This window comes from Balaenoptera physalus (genome assembly GCF_965194825.1).
Source record: "Balaenoptera physalus genome assembly, chromosome: 20".
NCBI lineage: Eukaryota > Metazoa > Chordata > Mammalia > Artiodactyla > Balaenopteridae > Balaenoptera > Balaenoptera physalus.
This window is the reverse complement of record NC_138901.1, coordinates 12,228,993-12,242,986: the sequence shown is the minus strand read 5'-3', so window position 1 is coordinate 12,242,986 and position 13,994 is coordinate 12,228,993. Positions and strand designations below refer to the sequence as shown.

At 59.8% G+C, this 13,994-nt stretch overlaps 2 protein-coding genes across 3 annotated transcripts; both read left to right on the top strand.

Annotated features, from left to right (window-relative positions):
* The first annotated feature begins 59 nt into the window (after nt 1-59).
* On the top strand, nt 60-1,255 carry PPP1R27 (protein phosphatase 1 regulatory subunit 27). The gene is made up of 3 exons (XM_082442205.1): nt 60-393; nt 473-623; nt 909-1,255. The coding sequence occupies exons 1-3, from the start codon at nt 204-206 to the stop codon at nt 1,030-1,032; spliced, it is 465 nt and encodes a 154-aa protein (XP_082298331.1). The 5' UTR covers nt 60-203; the 3' UTR covers nt 1,033-1,255.
* A 362-nt stretch (nt 1,256-1,617) lies between these two features.
* On the top strand, nt 1,618-9,847 carry MCRIP1 (MAPK regulated corepressor interacting protein 1). 2 transcript variants are annotated; one of them, XM_082442209.1, is made up of 6 exons: nt 1,672-1,703; nt 2,251-2,278; nt 7,736-7,791; nt 7,871-7,989; nt 8,641-8,742; nt 8,939-9,847. In XM_082442209.1, exons 3-6 carry the CDS (start codon nt 7,784-7,786, stop codon nt 9,001-9,003), a joined length of 294 nt encoding a protein of 97 aa, XP_082298335.1. In that variant the 5' UTR covers nt 1,672-1,703; nt 2,251-2,278; nt 7,736-7,783; the 3' UTR covers nt 9,004-9,847. The 2 variants fall into 2 exon arrangements, with proteins under 2 accessions (XP_082298334.1, XP_082298335.1); XM_082442208.1 differs by lacking the exon at nt 2,251-2,278 and having other exon boundaries at nt 1,618-1,703.
* Nucleotides 9,848-13,994: the final 4,147 nt, after the last annotated feature.

Below are 13,994 nucleotides of genomic sequence, written 5' to 3'. Positions count from 1 at the left end.
AGCATGACTGCGCAGCTTTATATAGCTCTGCGGGCCCTATATAAGCAGGAGGTGCCCTGGCCAGCGGGAGCACGGAGAGCACTGAGGTGGCTGCGCTGGAGGTTATCATCAGCCAGAAGAGCCTGCAAGCCACTCTGGTCTGGGCACCTTCCTCCCCAAAGCAGTAGGGTCCCCACAGGGGTGGCCACACCATAGCTGCCAGGATGCCCAGCAGAACTGCCCGCTATGCCCGCTACAGCCCGAGGCAGCGGCGCCGGAGGCTACTGGCTGATCGCAGTGTGCACTTCCCTAACGATGTCCTGTTCTTGGACCACATCCGCCAAGGAGACCTGGAGCAGGTGGGGCGCTTCATCCGGGCTCGGAAAGTCTCCCTGGACACCATCCACCCCTCAGGTGAGTGCCTGTGGGGCCAGTGAGGGTCTGTGGGGCGGCAGGGGAAGGCCTGAGCCTTGACCCCTCCTGTCCTGTCCAGGTCTGGCTGCCCTTCACGAAGCAGTGCTTTCTGGAAACCTGGAGTGCGTGAAGCTGCTAGTCAAATACGGCGCGGACATTCATCAGCGAGATGAGACAGGCTGGACACCCCTGCACATCGCTTGCAGCGATGGATACCCTGACATAGCCAGGTGAGAGGGTGGCCTCCAGGATGTGGTCCCTCAAAAGGTGGCTCTGCTGGTGTAGCTAAGAACCCTAAGGGCTTCTGGAATCTCCTTTCTGCCCTGTTGCCCTCCCAAGAGAAAACTGCAAAAGTCAGCCGTAGTTTCCAAAAGGTCTGGTTTCTTCCTCCTCACCTCACCTGGAAAAATAAAAAACAGGTGGACCTCGGAACCCCAGCCTGCTACCCTGGGGCAGGGGTGAGCATCCTGTAGGCCACCTCCCTTCCTCAACCAGGGCTGCCCTTTGCACCCCAGGTACCTCATTTCCCTGGGGGCAGACAGAGAAGCAGCCAACGACGATGGTGATCTGCCCTCGGATCTCATTGACCCTGACTTCAAGGACTTGGTGGAGTTATTCAAAGGGACTAAGATGGACTGAGCCCAGCCCCGCCCTCCTAGGGCTCTAGCCTTCCCTGGAGACGTCAGGTGCCCACCTCCCCCAGGTGCCAGGAGTGCCCCACCAGCCGGGCTGGGGGCCGCCCAGGCTGGCCAGGACCCCATACTTGGGCACAACCCTCGCCCCCCGACCCCGGCCTGGCTTTTCCTCCAGGTGAATTTTTTATTGCGAAACTTTCTACTTTTTCAATAAACCTGATTCCCAAGCCCGTGGTGATGGCCTGATTACTGGGGACCGACCCGTCCCAGTCCTTCGGCTCCGGTGGTCAGCGGACCCCCCCCTCCACTCCGGTCTAGGGGTCCGGCAGTGCCGGAGCAAGGAGCCAGAGCCCCGCGGCTCCCGACCGCCAGTCCCTGCAGTTCGTCGACCCCTCTGCCCCCCGGCCCTGTCTGTCCCAGGACCCTGACCCCGCCGGCCTGGACCCCCAGAACCCCGCTGCCTCGAGAGCCCGTCCCCGCCATCCCCCGTTCCCCGGGGCCACCAACTCCACAAACCTCACGGACACCAGACCCTCAGCCCCAGCCCTCAGTCTCCGCCCCTACCCTGCGCGCCGGCGGTCACGTGGCTGGCGCCCTCGTGCGTGCGCGTGCGCGGCGGCGCGCGTCACTTCCGGCCGGGCCCCTGGCAGCTGTGGCGGCGGCTGAGAGGGCGAGGTGAGGCGGCGGCGGCGGCGGCGGCGGCGGCGGCGGCGGCGGCGGCGGCGGCGGCGGCGGCGGCGGAGGCGGCGCGGGGCGGGGCGGGGCGGGGCGGGGCGGGGCGGGCGCGGCCGGGACCCGCCCTGGCGCGGCGGCCGCGAGGGGAGGGCCCCGGGCGGGGTCGTGGGGTGCCCGGCCCGCCGCGGCGGAGGATAGGGAGGGGCGCGGCGGGGCAGGGAGGGCCTGCCGGGCACGGGGCTCAGAGAGGGCAGCGGGCCGCCCTTTCCGCCCGTGAAGCTGCAGCCGCCCCATCGTCCGGGGAGCAGCCCTGATGATGCTTCCTGACCCCTGAGCGCGGCCGGCCGGGCTCCCGCGGTTCGCCTTCCGCCGCCGTCCAGCCTGTCCCAAGCTCCTGGCCTCTGAGCCAGGCGGGGCGGTGCCGGGTGCAGGGTGGTAAGGGGGTAAGAGGCTGCCCGCCGTTCGGGAGCTCACCGAGCCCCGGGGGCTGCCGGGGTGGGCGGGAGCCGCAGCGGGGAGGCCGCAGACATCAGATTTCCAATTACAGAAGCAGCCCAGGTTGTGAGAAACTTCAGGTAACGTGGAGGCGCTCAAGTCATGTCCCCGACCTGTCCCAGGGAGACTTCCCAGAGAAGGTGGTCGTTAGCCGGGCCCCCAGGGACCAGCGCGATAGTTTTGGGTAGACAGGACATTTTGAGCAAAGGCCCTGAGATGTCAGTGGGGAGTGTCTAGAGCTTTTAGAGAGGAGTGCAGGTGGGGAGGGAAGGGGGCAGGAGCTGAGTCCTGAAGGAGGAGGCTTGATTTGGGGTGAGTGGAAGGGCTAGTGAGATTTCCACATGAGGAGGGAGGGGGGTGCATACGCTAGGGTTTGTTGGTAGGGTTTGTTGCTCGGGAGGGGAGCCGCTGTTGACACCCAGGAAAGTGGGGGAGGGGTGGTGCAGTGCTTAGAGGCTTTGCCTGGGGGACTTCAAGAGACTGCCAGGCCCATTTGGCATCTCATATGACAGTGTCCTGCTGGCACTTGCTTGGGTGGTAGATCGTTTTCTAGAAGTCTCATTGGTAGAAACTGGGCTGTTGAGAGCCCCAAAGACACAGAATATGAAGGGGAAGTGGAGTCTGAGAAAATTTGAGTACCTATCAAAAATTCTAAAGGAACACAGAGTGGCTGCAATTGCATCATTGATTCTAACTCCAGAATATCCACTGTCACTTTCCCAGACCACAGAGTGTCATTTTGCCCCGTCCTTAGGCAGATGGTTGTGTGTGGGGAAAGAGTTCAAGACTGGGGGCCTGGAGACTGGGCTTTGGCGCCCCCTCCCCCCATGCCTTCTCCCAGGAGGTCTCTGTAGCCCTTTGTTCCCATGGAAGAGCAAGGTGCTACATAGATCCATCCAGGAGGACTCCCTCCCTGTCTCTGAGCGGAACCACATCAGTGCCAGGGGTCAGGAACCTGCCAGGAGTACAGGCAGGGGTGGGGGCAGGCTCTCGGGTGCTCAAGCCAGCTGAGCTATCTTGACCTAGCCCTGACTGCTGTGGCCCTGGAGGCCCAGAGGTTGGGAGGCCCTTGGGGTCCAGACCCCATTCTGCTGGGTGGAAGGTTGCTTCACCTGTCAAGCCTCCAAAATGGGGGTTATCGGGGTCCTAGCTGGCTCAGTGCAGTGGCCGCCCTACAATCGGCCCTTGGCAAACGTTTGCTGTGGCCGGCAGTGCTGCTGCCCCCTTCACAGTGTGCTCTACGTTTGTGGGTCTCCACCACACCTGAGTGGGCTGTCTCTGCATTCGGTTTGCCCAGGGCTATCCTGGCTCACGCTTCGTAATCAACAGCAGCCCTTTTACTCTCAGAAGTGCCCAGCTGGACAATACATTCCTTCTGTGATTGCCCTGTCCATCATCATATTGGATAAGCAGCCACGGAGATCTTGTTTGAGATGGTGACTTCATGTGGCTATACTTGGGTCCCTGTTGAGCAGGAAGGCCTGGTGAACATTCTTGGGGAATGTTTTGGCTCAGATGGGGATTCTGAGGCCCATAGAGGGAAGAGACTTGCCCAGGGGCAACAGAGCAGGGATGGACAACCGCCACTCACAGAGTGGTTCTGGACCCTGCCAGGTGCCGAGCATGCAGCCCGCTGGCCGCTATGGGCTAGTCAGCTGTGGACAACAGTCGAGGCCTGCAGAGCACACTGGGAGGCAGTGTATGGTTCTCCGTGGCGCCGGCAGCAGCAGAGGTGGCTCTGAGGCACAGACTGTGTTTGAGTGGGGGGCCCAGTAGCTGGTGACACCTGATGAGATAGATTGTGGCCAGACTGAGGGCTTGATGGCAGTAGAAGACCCTGGTAGTGTCTGGGTGGGCAGTGACTTGGCAGGGTGGGTCTTGGGAAGATCGTGCTGGCATGACGTATACCGGTGATGGAGAAGGATGGTGCAAGATACTGTCCCGACACAGGGGTTGGAGGGTGAGCGGTGGATGTTGGACCAGGGGTGGGTGGGAATGGGAAGAAGTAAGAGCACATGGGTGGAGGCTTGGGATCTGTGGGCTGAGGGAAGACTGGTTGCATCATCAGATCTAAGATCTCAGTGGTGTGAGCTGGGCCTCTGTGGTCCACTGAGAATGGAAAAATGCTGCTAACTTTTGTGCTGGCGATTGCCAGATGCAGCCCAATTTCAAAGCTATTAAAATAGGAAAAAAGTTTCTCAGAGTTGATGGGATATAGGAAATGTGATGAGGATTTGAGCTCCAGTCTTGAGGAAATAATTGTGCCTGATAATCACTGTGAGCAAAAGTCAAAGAAAACAAAGGGAGGGAGATGTTTGCGGAAGTGGATGCTCCCTCGCTGCTGGCCAGATGGACTTGAGGCTCCAACCTCAGTGGGACTCTTGTGACCTGCTGGGGCCTTTTTAGGTGTCCCTGGCACTTTTCCAGGCATGCCATTCTCCCCAGCCTGCTGGTCACCTGGCCCCTCCACACCGGCCTCTGTAGTGGCCCTGCTTAGCACTTTCTCTGGGCAGTAAATGTGCTTGGGTTTCCCTCCACTTCACCCCACATGCCACTGTCAGCCCAGGCCTCACACCTCCCTTCGCAGCCAGGGACAGGCAGTCTTGGCTGATGGTCCCACTTCCTCCCCTCGCTCCACTGAGACCCTTTTTGCTAGGTCGATGGAGATTTTGTCTTGCTGGTCCAGCAGTCACCTCTTCGTCTAGGTCTTCCTTGAGTCCAGCTGCCCCCTTGGTCATCTCTTCACTGACCTTGTTCTCCCTCCCCCATCCATGCCTTTGCGGCTCGGCCCTCTCTGCTGGAGCAGCCGTGTGTCCCCAGGCTTCTGTCTTTAACATCAGTCGTATGATTTGCCCACTGTTGCTGTGGCTCGTGCCCATGGCTGTCACCTTCTGTAGTGGAAACAGGCCCTGTGTATATGGGTCCCTTTCAGTGGCTCTTCCCTCTGGGCGCTGACAAGTACTGCTTCTCTGGTCACTCCGGTGCACCTCCCAGTGGCCACGTGGCCCTTTCCCTTCGATACACACCTAGGACTGGAATAGCTGTCATGGGGCGTGCATATTTGTTAGGTTTTTCATGGAAATTTCTTTTGGGGTCAGCATGGGGGCCCGGCTCCCTGGAGGAGCCCCAGGAGGTGATGAAGGTGAGCGAGTGCAGCTCACTGTCCCTCTGTCTTCAGGGGAGCAGCAGGGACCTGGCTTCTCGGGAAGCTGCTGGTACACTCGGGAGAAGCCTTGGTGTCCCTGCGTCCCACCAGGTGGCAGGATCTCAGCAGGGGCAGGGCAGGGCCAGCACAAGGTTCTGAGGAGACAGGCCCCTGGAGGGAGGCTGAGCTGCTGGGAGAAGACGGAGGACTCAGGGGTTCCTCACATCTAGGAAGGCCAGCTGGTAGGACACAGGCCATTAAAGATGGACCTGGTTAGGTGTGACCTCCCGCATCGAGAGGAGGCAGACGGTGACTCCTTTTTAAAAAGTCATTTTACTCGCCCTTCAAGTCCCAAGGACGTGAGAGCCTGCGGGTGTCCAGCACCTGGCCAAGGTGCTTCCCGGCCACTCTGTCCAGGGCACCAGAAACCTTGTAACTCAAGTAGCAAATCTGTGTGGGCAGGCGCCCAGTGACAGGTGCACAGCTCCGTGGTTTATGGAGATACTAGCCTCTGGTCGGGAAGCCCAGCCGGTGGGGGCAGCGAGGGGTGGGTGCCCACTGTGGGTTCTGAATGCTCCAGGGGTCTGGGGCACAGGCCTCGGGACTTCAGTGACCAAGGGGAGCAGGTAGGTGCCCAGAGAACCCCAGAGCCATGTGTGCACGTGCATGTGTGCAGGCAGGGCGACGGGAGCTGTGAGGGTCTGGCACCTGAGTTAGGCCTGAGACTGAGCAGGGGGCCCTAAGCCAAAGGCACGTGCCCATAAAGGCCAGGCAGCCCCCAGAAGCTGTGACCAGAAGAGGCCGAGGCTGCCCTGGAAGGAGAGGCCCCAGGGATGGGCAAGGCTGGGAAGGCAGGTACCCTGAAGAAGTGGCCACTCAGGTCCGAGAGGACAGACTGCAGGAGGGCTGAGGGGGCCTGGGCAGGAGGGGCCAGCCTAGAGTGGTCAGGGGCTGGCTGATCCTCCAGGCACCTCCCTCCTATTGCGTAATTGGAGCCTCCCACCTCATCCTGCTGCCGACAGCCCCTTGGGACTTGAGCGTTCTTGAGCCCTTTGAGTGTCCCCAGGGCACCCTCAGGCCAGAGAGGGCTTTCCCTCTGTTCTTTGGTGTTCGTGGGGCTGGCGCCTGGGCAGGAGACCCATGGGCAGTGAGATCTCCCGAGTCTAGGAAAGAAGTCACTTTGTGAGGAGCTGGGCCTCTCCCCTGGGAGGGCACAGGGTTCCACGTGCCCCCCCAGGAAACTGGCTTTATGCTTTTTTGTTGTTGTTGCTGCCTCAACCTGTGGGCTGTGTTTACCTGTGCAGGTTGTTTTTTTTTTTTTTTTTTTTCCGGCCGCGCTGTGCAGCCTGTGTGATCTTAGTTCCCCGACCAGGAATTGAACCCGAGGCCCCTGCACGGTGTCTTAACCACTGGATTGCTAGGGAAGTCCCCCTGTGCGGGTGTTTAAAGGCCAAGGGAGCCAGAGAAGAGGTACCCACTGTGTCTCATCCTCCTGGCCCTTCAGGAGGGGCTGTGGCTACATGCTCTAAGTATTCTGGGGCCCCTCGGCTCCAGGGGTGGGTGGGGGAGGCACTTGTGCTCAAAGGCCCTTCCCAGGCTTCCCCCCACACCCCCGGCACCTGGGGTTGCCCTGCTCTGGAGCAAGGCCAGGCCTAGGACTGGCCCTGTGCAACCAGCTTCCTCACCCTGCGGTGTGTGTCCTCAGCCAGAGAGAGCACATTGTCCAACTGGCCAGTTTGAGAGTGAGCCTAAAAATAGACCCCCATCCAGGGCTGTATAGTCCCTTGGGCTGAGAGAGAGGCTGTAAACAGCACACACCCCAGGGTCTCGGTCACTAGGTTGGGCCTGGGGATTTCCTCCGGGCTCACAGCCCTCCCCCAGCCCTTCCGTCACACCCCGGGGACCAGGAAGCTGGGCAGGCTCTGCTGGGCTTCTCACCATTGGGAAGCACATCCCCATTTTAGAGATGGGAAACTGAGGCTCAGCAGAAATGACACACTAGGCCCTGCAGGCAGTGAGGGCCCTGGGACGATCGCAGGCCTTCCCCACAGACCCACGCTCTGCCGGCATTGGTGTTCTGAGACTTGAACTGGGAATGTCAACAGAGCTGCCTGACTCTGGGGAAGGTGCTCCCAGGCAGCAGTGGTCCAAGTGCAGGGGCCACTCGGAGCTCATGTGGCTCTGACTCGTGCATGTCGCCGGCCCAGCCCCATCTGGCTGACCCTGCCGCACCCTTAGCCAGCTGGATTGTGGCTAGACCCTGTCTCCTGGAAGGCAGGGAGGCCACAGCTAAAGGGAGGAGGCAGATGCACCCTACGCCCTTCCCATCTCTGGAGCCCTTCTGGAGAGGGTGGTCTCCGTCCCATTCCTGTGTCGTGGGCTTCCCTTCCAGAGGCCGAGGGGATCCGGCAGTGGAGTGCGAGGACCAGACGCCCCAGCGATGACCAGGTGGGTCTTGGGCAGTGGAGTGGCCTCCAGGTGGGAGGGGCCTGCCCCCAGCCCCTCCTCACTGGCTGGGCTCCCCCAGTTCCCCTGTCTCCAGAGTCGTCTACAACGGCAAGAGGAACAGTAGCCCCCGCTCTCCCCCCAACAGCAGTGAGATCTTCACCCCGGCCCACGAGGAGAATGTGCGCTTCATTTACGAAGGTACACGGGGTGCCCCCAGCCAGGCCCCTTGAGCCCCTCCTGCCCCTGTACCCTCACTCCGCCCCAGGCAGGTGGGGGGACCCAGCTCTGGTCACGGCAGGCGGTCAACGCTATGGTGTTCCTGACAGGCAGCACCCCAGAAGAGGCAGTATTTGGAGCCAGTGGTGTTTGCTCGGGGAGAGGGGGGCCGTGGAAGACAGTGCCCCCTGGGGAACCTGGGGCATCCTGCAAGTGGTGTGGCTGGCGTGTGGGAGCATGTGTGCACAACATTTGTGCCAGGAGGTGGGGGATGGAGGAGGCGGGAAAGATGGGGGGCCTGCCTGGAGGAAGTGCTGTACCCCAGTGGGTCTCATATGCCTCTGTGACTGCAGCTCTGGTCATGGTACCATGAGGCTGAAAGGGGCATGGTCTGGGCAGGGCTCCCCGAGGGAATGGGGGTGTGTTGGGGACAACTTCAAGTCAAGAACGGGCTAGGCCAGGGGGCCAAAAGCTGTGAAGCGGGAGTTGGGGGCAGGGGGCTTGCGGGGCCACTCTGATTGGGGGGGAAAGGTCAGGAGAGGGTGTCCTCCAGCTTGGACACTGACTGGGCCGGACTGCCTGATGCTGCAGGCCTGGGGGTCTAGAGCCCCTGACCACCCCTGCTTCCTGCAGCCTGGCAGGGCGTGGAGCGGGACCTGCGCAGCCAGATGTCGGGCAGCGAGCGGGGCCTGGTGGAGGAGTATGTGGAGAAGGTCCCTAACCCCAGCCTGAAGAGTGAGTGGGGCTGGCCTGGGAGGGAGGGGCCGGCCAGGGGGTTGAGCTGGGGGCAGGAAGGCCCACCTGCTTCCTGCTTCCAAGACAGCCTGGCAGGGTGGGCTGGGTCCCAGGGCTTTCAGAGGCAGGGGCAGGACGAGGGACAGACCCTGCCTCTCCACCTGCGCCCACCGCTGACCACTCTGTCCCCTGGCAGCCTTCAAGCCCATCGACCTGAGCGACCTGAAACGCCGGAACACGCAGGACGCCAAGAAGTCCTAAGGCGCGCCGGTGCCCCTCCCCTGGCCTCTGGGAGATCTGGGTGCAGCCTGCTGCTGGCCTCCTCCTCTCCTGTGGGCCCACCTCCTGGGAGGGGAAGGGGGCCTTGCTCCCAGTGGGCTGAAAACCCCAGGAACAGGACATGATTGATGGCCGAGGCCTGCCCCTCCTCCCTGAGTCCCCTCCTTTCCTCTTGGGGGATCTCAAGCTACCCCCGACACTAGGGGGGCTTGGGCCCAGCCAGCCCCTGCCCTCCCGTGGGCCTAAGTGGCTCTTCCGAGCTGCCTGGCCCTGCCTGCCCCCCAGGGCCTTGACCCTGACTCCCTTCACCTTCCCCTGCCCCCACCCCCCTACCCCTGGCCACTTCCAGGATCAGGAGGGAAACGAGGGGGCCTTTGTTGTCTCCTGTGCTGGTGGCATTGGGCTGGATTAGCTCCTGAGGTGGCCAGGAGGCAGGACAAGGGTGATCCCACCCATGCCTAGCATGGGTCCCCCACTGACCCCTGCTGCGTCTCTGGCCTGGACACAGGGAGTGTCTGACCCCTCACCCCACTCTCCAACCTGGCCCCTTCCTTCTCTGTGTCAGCTTCAAGATGGCACCAGCTGTCTGGGCCTAGGACACTGCTGGGTGCCCCCTCCAAGGGTCTTGGGCAGCCAGGCCTGGCCCCCCCTGGGGAAGGGGCATGGGGCTGGCCTGAGCTGGTGAGGCTGCCCAGTGGGTCCTGCCCTGTGCGGTGAGTTGGGAGGGTCTTCAGGGCCATTTTTTCTTCCTGTGCCCTCCAAATCCAAGTGTCTGACTGGAACCTGAGGACGAGTGAATAAAGGCGGGGTGGCATTGGCTTGGCCACTTGGTCTGTGAGACCCCTGTCTCGGCTGCCCACACAGGGCTGGAAATCCAAGGTCATGGTCCAGGCCCAGAAGTTCCGTCTGATCCCTGGGCTCCACCAGGGGGCTTGGGCCTCCTGAGGGGCAGTGGGAGGTGGAGGTGGGGGCCCTGGAAGGTAACACATCCTACATCCCTCTGCAGCACTGGGTCCTTGGGGAGTTGGCTCCTCTGCGGTCCGGATGGAGGAGTGGCTGCTGGGCTCAGAGAGCCCCAAGTGCACTCAACCTTCAAACCTGGACATAGCCCTGGCAGACAAGCCAAACCGGAATTTATTTCGGGAACACCCTTTCCTGTTAGAGTATTCTGGGACTCCAGCAGCCCCACAGGTGGCTCTGGGAGGTGTCTTTTCCTGGGGGGAATTCCCCAGGGATGGGGGTGCAGGAAGGATTGTTCATGGAATAAGCAGCAGCCATGGCTTGCTGCCAGTGGATGCTGGCTGGTGCCAGGCCCTGAGCCAAGTTCCTGTAACCGCACAGGCCTGTTTGCTCCCCAGGGACCTGTGGGGCATCCTGCCAAGGGTTTGAGTGCCTGCTGGGCTGGGTCACCCAAGCAGCCCCCCGTCTGTGGCTGGAAGGGGGTGGGCGTGGCCTGGCTGGGGTGCAGGGACCTGTGGCCAGAGGCTGAGTGGGCACACAGGCACACATACCCTCCACCCAGCGTGTCCTAGACCACTAAAGATGGGGTGATGTCCAGTCAGGCCACTGCTGCACTTGTGGCATTGAGCAAGTTGCTGAGTCTCCAAGCATCAGTTTCCTCAAGGGGAGGTCAGCACCTGCCTCCTGGGTGGCTGCCCAGTGCTAGTGCCTGCTGCCACTGTTAGTCACCTTGTGGATGCACTTGACAGGGCACTCAGCCACAAGGCTTCAGCGGGGCCTGGACATCTGCATTCTGGCGACCGCAGTCATGGCCTTGCTGTGAGCCCTGGGGCATGTCACTCTCCTGTCCCACCTCAGTTTCCCCATGTAAAGTGAGGGTATGGGCTGTGGTGGTTCAAAGGCCTCTCTCCGAAGGGGTGCTGGAGCCCCCTTGCAGCACACCGGGGAGTGTCTAATATCTTGCTGCGTTGGTTAAAAATTGACTTAACTTTGCTCCCAGCTCTCTCTAGGTCATTCCTCCCTCCTGTGGGGCTGGAAGGTGGGAATGGGGCCACACTGGGCCCCAGCATCTGGGTCTCCCCTGCCCAGAGCCACCCTCCCGCTAGCAGTGGTTCCTTGCCCCTGTGTGGGTGGGCCCATGGGACACCCCGCAAGGCATTTTCATTCCCGCTTTCCCTGCCAACTTAGATTTTCTGGAATAGAGGCCCTGGACCTGGAGTCTTTGCCGAGAACACCTTGGAGGTGGGAATGTGGTTAACAGGCTGTGCTGGGGTGGGGGGGTGAGGAACTCGGATGGGGGCACTGGAGACGGAACCCTCACCAGCACAGTGGGCTGCCTGGCTGACCATGAGTGGCTGGAGACACCTCTCTCCCCCTCAGACAGGGAGGGTAGAGGAGGCGAGGGGAGCGTCCTGGTGGAACAGGAGTGCCCAGTCCTCCATCATGTTCTACCCTTGGTGGCGCTCATATCACTGTCTGCTTTCATTCAGTGCTGACAACTCGGGGGGCAGGGGGAAGATTTTATTACCCTGATGTTACATATGAGGAAATGGTGACCTCTTGTAGGAGACTGGTCTTAATCTGATTTTTAAGCTTTTACTGTTAATCAAAATCTGAATTTAGTAAGTACTTCCTGAGCATGTATTCTGAGCATGTTCATGTATATTGAGCATGAACAACAATTCCCTAATGTCATCTAACACCCAGTCCATAGTCCCCTAGTGTCTAAAATAATATATTCCACATGGGTTATAGACTCAGAATAGGAAGGCCAAGTGCATCGGCTGAATCTGCTTGATGCGTCCCTTAAGTCTTTCTTAGTCACGGTACCTCCTCCCACATTTCCCCTCCATTTATGAGTGAAGATCCGCTGGGTACTTGATGTTGGAGTTTCCCAAACTCTGGTTTTCACTGGTTGCATCTTTGTAGCATTAACAGACTCCTTTGTCCCCTGCATTTCTGTAAACTGAAGTGAGATATGGATGCTTGATGGGATTCATTGGAGAAAACTTTGGATGTAAAGGGATCGCTCTGGTTGCTGTGTTGAGAATAGGCTGCAGGGTTCAGGGTGGAAGCGGGGAGACCTGTCAGGAGGGCTACCTCAAGTGAATCGTGGGAGGAAGAAGCTGGGTGAGGGGGCAGGTAAGGAGCTTGATATGGACTGTGGAATTTAAGTTGCCATTGGATGTCTGAGTGGAGGTGCCAAGAGGGAAGCTGAGTCTTGAGTGGATTTGGGAGGGCCACAGAGGTTGGAGATATAGTTTGGGAGTAATTTGAATATTGGTGCTTTTTTTTAAGGTTGATAAAGAAGGGAGGAGGGTGGGACCTGATCCTGGGGCACTGCACTCAGGGAGAGGAGGAGGAAGCAGGACCAGGGACTGAGAGCAAGGTCAGAGAAAGGGCAGGTGGGGGAGGACCTGGGGCTGAAGGCTGCCATAGTGTCCAGGAGGAGGCCGAGGCAGTCAGAGTTCGGCTAGTTGCAGCCCTCAGACTTCTCCTCCCACCCTCTCACCTACAGGCAACCATTTTCAACTTTTCTGCTGATTCTTTGGTTTGTATTTCTATTTCTAAATAGCATACATGAACTGTTACTTATTGGTTTTCCCATTTCATTCTGTCCCCCACTCCCACTACACACGTGCTCTTACCATCCACTATCCTCCCTAGATCTTTTTTTTCTCTCATAACTTTGGTTACATCAGTGTTGAGTATTTACATGATGATGTCTGTGTATTTAGAGATGAGCCTTGTGGTAAATTGTGATCTTTTTTCTGCCCAGCTTTTTGTTTTCCTTGAAGTTATTGCCTTTTTTTTTCATTTGCTCAGTTTTCTATGTACTAACACTAAGTCCTGAACTCTCCGCCAGTTCATCTAAATCTCCTCTCAATGTGTTCAGTCACTTTGATCCCCTTGAGGGTGTCGCTCCTGTACTTTTGCCCTGCTTGAGGCTCCCTCCCCCCAGTGACCCACTCTGCCTGGCACACAGCTGCCATCCTGGGGATGCCCCTCAACTCTCCTAGGTTTGATCAGTGTTTATTGTAGTCCATGTTTTCCTCTTTCTTGGTCTCCACACTCATTTTAGTAGCATGCATGTGGAGAGACACACACACACAAGTACGTGCTGGGTGGTTCCTATGCATTCTTTTAGGGGAAGGGCCTGAGATTTGGACTGGGGTCGAGGTGGGAAGGGAAGTAGAGATGGCGAAGGGGCAGAGGGCCTGGAGTGTTCGTCTTCCTGAATGGAGGGTGATGCTGTGTGGGTGCTGGGCCCTGTGTTAGAAAGTCAGGTTCCCCCACCATCCCACCTGCAGGACGGCCTGGTCGGAGCCAATGTTTATTGGCTGGATGAGCCCAGCCCCTTCCAGGCCTCCACCTCCACTCCTGACTCCACCGGCCTGCTCCAGTTCCCTTGGGGACAGGGACAGGGTGAAGGAGGACAAGGGCAGAGGGAGTCAGGATGGGGAGGGCTGTCAGGAGGCCCCTAGGTGAGCGGCACACCCGCAGGGCAGTCACCAACCCTGAGCTCAGCTGGCGTGAAGGAGAACTTGTGCCCTCCCTGTGCTAGGCTTCTGGCCATGGAGGGCTGGCAGGGGTGCCCCTGTGGGCAGGGGCTCAAAGGAGCACTGGGACCTGGGGAGCCTGGGATGAGAGGTGACCTGAAGCCTCAAGGTCAGGGGTCTCAGGTCCTCAAAGGTGCAGCCAGCCACACTGCCTCCCTGCCCTGCAGTCCCCACCGATCATAGTAACATCGCTTCCCACCTGGGCCGCAGGAGAGCCCAATCTACCTTAACTCACCTCCTGCCCCTCCGTCCCTGCCATGTCCGGTGGCACGAGGTGAGGGCCCCCTCAGGAGGGCCCCAGTGCCTGGAAGGTGAGTAATTCTATTTACCTTTCCTGAGAGGCCTCCTGTCCTTTCATTTGCTGCAATTAGCTCAGCTCTGCCTGAGCAGCTTCAGCCCACGTGGCCGGGCAGGGACTGTGGACACCCCCTCCCCCAGGTCCCAGCAGTCACC